General features: G+C 43.6%; 1 protein-coding gene across 1 annotated transcript in view; it reads left to right on the forward strand.

The window, feature by feature from the left end:
- The window catches only part of USP11 (ubiquitin specific peptidase 11), a 23,182-nt gene that overhangs the window by 9,845 nt on the left and 6,651 nt on the right, over positions 1-6,686 (forward strand). Inside the window, exons 2-12 of the mRNA XM_042783424.1 lie at positions 1,291-1,400; positions 1,555-1,685; positions 2,032-2,149; positions 2,547-2,692; positions 2,820-2,881; positions 3,005-3,104; positions 3,531-3,704; positions 3,818-3,976; positions 4,370-4,594; positions 4,719-4,802; positions 4,910-5,004. Of these exons, the coding sequence (XP_042639358.1) occupies positions 1,291-1,400; positions 1,555-1,685; positions 2,032-2,149; positions 2,547-2,692; positions 2,820-2,881; positions 3,005-3,104; positions 3,531-3,704; positions 3,818-3,976; positions 4,370-4,594; positions 4,719-4,802; positions 4,910-5,004 (1,404 nt within the window). The remainder of the gene's footprint in view (positions 1-1,290; positions 1,401-1,554; positions 1,686-2,031; positions 2,150-2,546; positions 2,693-2,819; positions 2,882-3,004; positions 3,105-3,530; positions 3,705-3,817; positions 3,977-4,369; positions 4,595-4,718; positions 4,803-4,909; positions 5,005-6,686) is intronic.

Raw genomic sequence — 6,686 nt, forward strand, 5'->3', positions numbered from 1 at the left:
GATATTAAAGCAGTGAAATTAAGGGGAATAAAGGTGTGAGTATGGCACAGGGTAAGGGCCTGTGGTAGGGTCTTTGGGATGAGGGAAGTCTGTGGCATGAGCTACCAGGGGCAACGAGTGTGTGTTTCCCTGGTACTAGTGATGGGAATTTGTGTTGCCTTGGCTTGAGTCTTTGGGAGTCAGTGCAGAGGGGGAAAACAATAAAAACACAGAAATGTTGCCTATTCTGGTGACTTGTTTCTTTTTTGGAATTTTTGTATCCGATCATTTCACAACCTCTCTGATCCTTTTGTAAGCAAGGGAAAGTTGACATTTTAAAGAATCACATTTATGAGGCCCAGATGCCAGAAAACCAACCAGTATAATGTTACATATTTTTCATTAATTTTATTATTTTTCAAAAGTGTTTATTTTAGGATGTTAAGTCTTTGGGAGAGTCTTTTATGTGTCAAAAATTCCATAGCAAAGTAGGTTTGTGTGTGAGTGTGGGAGGGGCTGTAGTATGCAAGCTTTTATGTCCAGACCTCATGATCAGAATAACAGTAGCTAACATTCATTTAGAAGTTACAATATGTTGTGTATTTCTCATACTTCAGAATTTTTAATAAAATTTTACAAAGGAAGATTTCAAAACAATCCTTAATGTTTATCCTTGCAGTGCATATAAAAATTTATCTTTTAAAAGAGAACAAGTTACTGTAAGTTCAGAAATTTATTATAAAGTCAAAATAAACCTTAAAAAAATGATGAAAAATAGCAGCATGCGATTTTTCTTCTGAGGGAAAACCTTATGATTCTGTAGCATTTTTAGTTCTTTTTTCATTTCTGAGCAGATTTTCAGAATTTACCAAATCCATTTCTTAGCTGAAGAACTTTATTTCCATTTATAGATCCTTTAAGGACAATATATAGTTAATGAATCCCCAAAGCTTTATAACAAGTAGCTACAAATGACAGGTATTTTGAATGTAATTAAACTGTTATTCCACAGACACACAAATGAAAACCTTTTGTTCTATGAAAAGTCTTTCTTCTATAGCACTGTTGGTGGGTGTTTTTTTGTGTGTGTGTGTGTGTGCCATTGAGCACATTTTCTGTTTTTACTCAAATTTCTTTTAGTATTCCAAGAACTTGGGTAATCTAGTACTAAATCTGAACTTCTTGATAAAATAATTTTGTTTCTAAATTATTTTCATCTTGAATTACACTTTTAGTGGAATATAACTAACATAACCACGGAAGTTGTACAGCTAAGCCCAATGTAACCTTTGTTGTGTGTCTGGGCCCCAGGTTCCTTGTGGAGCAGCACTGGTATAAACAGTGGGAAGTGTACGTGCAGGGAGGGGACCAGGACTCAAGCACCTTCCCCGGCTGTATCAACAATGCCAAGCTCTTTGAAGGTATCAAGCTTCTGCCTCCCCACATCAACCTAGCCCTGGAGTTCTTGGCCTCTCTGTCCCTACAAATGATCACAAGCCCATCCTCTGTGGGTCATTGGTGGGATGCCTAGATTTATTTGCCAGTTCCCTTTCCTGATTCTTCCCTCCTGTCCAGACCCAGTAAACTGGCACCTCAAGAAGGGATTGGTGGAAGGTGAGGACTATGTTTTGCTCCCAGCAGCTGCTTGGCATTACCTGGTCAGCTGGTATGGTCTGAAGCATGGCCAGCCACCCATTGAACGCAAGGTATTTGGAGACTGCTGGGAGGAGTAGATTTTCTAAGAGGTGGGAGAGGAGGAAGGTCTTATAATAGGCCCAGCATAGGTCCAGAGCCATGTGTACAATGTCTCTGTGTATGCTGCATAGATCCACCTACGTCTGCATTCCTCTCCCCGCACAGGTCATTCATTATACACATGTCTGTGTGTGCTCACTGTTTATGTTCACCTGTGCATGCTAATCCTTAAAGATCATTATGTAGTTTGTATGCCTAAGTGTTTGTTCCTCTACCCACAAAGGTCTTTCTTTGTGCCTGTGTCTGTGTGTGTATGCTGTGTAGGTATACCGATATATGCACTCCTCACCTTTTCAGGTTGTGGAGCTGCCCAGCATCCAGAAGATTGAGGTTTATCCAGTAGAGCTGCTGCTTTTCCAGCACAGTGATTTAGGCACATCTCATACTGCCCAGTTCAGCCACACAGATTCTCTTGGTAAGTCTAAGGGTCCCAGAATGAATTGGTGTTCCCAGCTACAGGCTATAGCTTGATTCCCTGAGATTGCATGAGTTAGGCTGTGGCAGACTAAGAAGGCATTTGAAGAATGAGGAAGGTCTTTTGGAGGTTCACAGATGGGTAGAGGCACTGAGGATGTCCCCTAGAGTCCCAAGAGTATGTGAGCTGCATTTCATTGGTGGAAGATAGTATACTGGGGAATCTCAAGTCCTGAGGGTGCATCAGTCATTTGGAGATTGATAGAGGACACAAATTTCTGATTTAGGTATTGACCAAGTATGCAAAGTGAATGGCGGTGAGTCAGGGGTCCGATGCCAAGATGGTTCTGTCATTCTGGATCTCAGGAAGACCTTGAATGTGTTCCATCTCTCCACAGACTTAGTGTTGCTCAGAGCTCGGGAGCTATTTCTAGTTAACTCCCAAGAAGAGACACGGCTCTGGATCAGGCACTCAGACGGCTCCTTTGAGCGGCTGTGCAACACACACGTTACAGTATTTGACGCCCGCCTCAATACTGGGCAGGTAAGGATGGAGAGGGCTTTTCTGGACTGGCAGATAGACTCACCTGGCAGTGCTTGGGTTGGGGGAGGTGAGGTGTAGGTCCTCCATTAATGCCTTTCGTTCTCTTCTTTCTCTTCCTTCAACCCAGGTGATTGTCATGGAAACCCGAAACAAAGATGGCACTTGGCCCAGCGCAAAGCACTGTGTCATGTGAGCCTTGGGGTGTCTGGTCCAGAATGGGGTCCCACAATAGGCAGAAGGATTGAGCCCATGAACACTTTTCACCTGTATGTATTAGGTGCTCAGCTGATAGAATTTCTCGTTCAACTATAGAAAGAATGTGTCAAAGGAAGATGAGGACTTCCAGGGCCAGCCAGGCATCTGTGGTCTTACCAATCTGGGCAACACGTGCTTCATGAACTCAGCTCTGCAGGTTAGCCCATTGGGGCTGTGTCTGGCAGCCTGAATAAGCTTCAAGAACTGGGGATTGGGGACAGAAATAGGGGACCAAGGGGGGGCCCTGTAGGGCAAGGGATCAGGTTGGAAGCTAGGGCCCCACAAGTCTGAATTGATACCCCCATTGATTCCTGGAACATGAGTTCCTCCTCCTCATGAAATGTCAATACCATCTCCCTCTGCTTGCCCCTTGGCTTCTGCTTGCCCCTTGCTTCCCCCCCCACACTTTTTTAAGCTTCTTTTGCCACCACATTCTTCTGAATATTGGTATTTTTGTTCACCCATTCCCCTATCCTTTCTTTCTTCCCCCTTTCTGCTCCCTCCTTGTTTTGTTTTCTTTGTCTCCACCTTGGTCACCTTCTCTCCTTCTCTGCTTTATTCACCTGGCATCTGCTTCTTGCAGTGCCTCAGCAATGTGCCACAGCTCACTGAGTATTTCCTCAACAATCGTTACCTGGAAGAGCTCAACTTCTGCAACCCGCTGGGCATGAAGGGTGAGATTGCAGAGGCCTATGCAGATCTGGTGAAGCAGGCATGGTCTGGCCATCACTGCTCCATTGTGCCTCAGGTGTTCAAGGTGTGAGTCAACTGTGTATCCCCCCACCCTGTACACACACACCCCCACACCCACATACCCCTCTTGACTCTCGTAATTCCCTCTGTCTCTCGTGGTCTTGCCCCCTCTCCCAGACCAAGGTCGGCCACTTTGCTTCCCAGTTTCTGGGCTACCAGCAGCATGACTCACAGGAGCTACTGTCATTCCTCCTGGATGGGCTTCATGAGGACCTCAATCGGGTCAAGAAGAAGGAGTACGTGGAGCTGTGTGATGCTGCTGGGCGGCCTGATCAGGTAGGTTACTCCTGAAAGTCCCCCATGGGTTCTCTCCAGAGCACCATCCCGAGAGCTCCCATTAAAGCTGCTAGGACCTCTGTCTCAGGGATTTCTTTGGCCTCCCTGGATTATCTAACACCCCCACCATTTTCTGTTAAGTTCCTCCACCCTGAATTTATCTTTAAGCCCAGTCTTAACTTTAGGTCCAGTACTACTTCTCCTCCCTTACCCAGCCCAGAGTTAAACCCAACCCAATTTCCTGCCCAAAATAAATCCTTAACAGTGAACAGTGTCCAGACATCCTTAGCTATAATTCTACTTCTTTAATAGTGGTCCTAACCTTTACCCCCACTCCATATGCATATACTCCAAAACCTAGGCAAGCCCCCCAAACCATGACATTGTTGACAGGAGGTTGCTCAGGAGGCCTGGCAGAACCACAAACGGCGGAACAATTCTGTGATTGTGGACACTTTCCACGGCCTCTTCAAGTCCACATTGGTGTGCCCTGATTGCGGCAATGTGTCTGTGACCTTTGACCCCTTCTGCTACCTCAGCGTCCCGCTGCCTGTAAGCCCCAAGAGGGTCATGGAGGTCTTCTATGTCTCTATGGATCCCCGCCGCAAGCCAGAACAGGTATGGGACATAATGAAGGACATGTAGTTAGATTTTGTTCCATTAATCTGCCATACCTCAAGGTTTCCTGTATTAACCCACCACACTCCCCTTCTGATCTTTGTGGATACTGTTTGTCTTATAGCACCGGCTCGTCGTTCCCAAGAAAGGCAAAATCTCGGATCTGTGTGTGGCTCTTTCCAAACACACAGGTGTCCAGCCAGACAGGGTAAGGATCTACAGATGGAGGAATAGTGAGATTCAGGGGCTGGGAGGCAGAAGGGCATGAGGAGACCTTGCAGACTGACCAGTCATCTCTCTGCATCACATTCCCAGATGATGGTGGCTGATGTCTTCAGTCACCGCTTCTATAAGATTTATCAGCTGGAGGACTCTCTGAACAGCATTTTGGACCGAGATGATATCTTCATGTGAGTTGAGGAGACCAAGGGATAATGGTGCTTCCTCAGAAACTTTTTCATCTTCCTTTTTTATGACCCCACCTTAACCATCTTTTCCTCTGTCTTATTCACCAGGCACCTGACTTTGTAGTACCTCAGCCATGTGCCTTAGCAGGGCAGGAGGCTGTGAGCTGTCAGTGTGGTGGGGCAGGGAGACAGATTATTATACAGGATGTCCTCAGATGTTTTCTTAATATGTGAGGGAGACTACTGTTTTTTATTTTATTCATTATATATTGATCTGAATTCCTTATTTAAATTATCCTCAAAAACAAAAAATTTTTTCCCTAAATTTTATTTATTTTGTTACTATTGAGAATATACACAGCAAAACACACCAGTTCAAGTTTCTACATGTACACTGTAGTGACATTGATTACATCCTTTAAGTTGTATGTATCCATTCTCATCCTCCTCTTCTGAATTTTTCCTCCCTCATTAATATATACTCACTGCCCCCTAAGGTTCCTTTCTTATCTTTTGAGTTGCTGTTATCAGTTTGATCCCATATAGATAGCTCTTAAAAGAGCGTAATGCTCAAGACAGACCTTTTAAATCGTTAAGCTAAACTGTTTGGTTTTAAGAAGAATATTTTTGGTTTAAGGTTTAAAGATTATCTCGGGGTAGTAGTTTCAGGGGTTCATCCACCCTCCATGACTCCATAATGTCTGGAGTCCACAGCAATTTGAAATTTTGCTGTACATTTTCCTCCTTTTGATTAGGATTCTTCTATGAATTCTTTGATCAAAATGTTCGGTAATAGTAGCCAGTCACCACTGAATTCTTCTGGTCTCATGGCAAAGGAGGAGGTTGTTCGTGGAAACAATTTGCCATACATTCCATATTGTCCTCCTATTCCTGACTTTCCTCCTCCTCCTGTTGCTCCAGGGAAATAGAGACCAGTTCTTGTGCCCTGAACGGCTTACTTGTAAGATTTTGAGACCCCAGATATGCAACAAACTAGGAGGGAGAACAGAAGCACTAAACACATTAGGCTGATTAACTGGGATGTCCCATGAAACCATGACCCTAAACTTTGGAACCATGGAATCAAATCCCATGAGGTGTTGTGGTATACATAAGCAGTCCCAGCAGCTATTCTTTTTTTTTTTTTAATTTTTTCTGTCGTCATATATCTGTCACACAACTTTTGCCAATTCAACTTTTTACAAGTGTACAACTTGCAGCAGTTACAGTAATCCGTGCAACCCTATTCTTAAACAATACAATTTTCCCACTTGCCCTTGGTAACCACTAATAAACTTTGGTCTTTATACATTTGCCTTTTTTTTTTAAATCTAAATGAGGTCATACAATATTTGTCCTTTTATATTGGCTTATTTTGCTCAGCATAGTATCTTCCAGCTCCGTCCATACTGTAGCGTTTACTGAGACTTCATTTCTCCTATTGGCTGAGTAGTAGTCTTCTGCATACATGTACCACATTTTGTTTATCCATTCATCTGTTGATGTACATTTTGGTTGTTTCTACCCTTTGGCTATTGTGAATAGTGCTGCAATGAACACTGGTGTATAAGTCTATTTTGAGTGCCTTCAAGTATTTGGTTATGTGGTTAGGAGGAATGGAATTGCTAGGTCATGTGCTAGTTCTATTTGTAGTTTTTTGAGGAACTGTCACAATGTTTTCCACA

The sequence above is a fragment of the Orycteropus afer genome, unplaced genomic scaffold (genome assembly GCF_000298275.1).
Source record: "Orycteropus afer afer isolate SDZICR_OR568_19922 unplaced genomic scaffold, OryAfe1.0 scaffold01132, whole genome shotgun sequence".
Lineage (NCBI taxonomy): Eukaryota > Metazoa > Chordata > Mammalia > Tubulidentata > Orycteropodidae > Orycteropus > Orycteropus afer.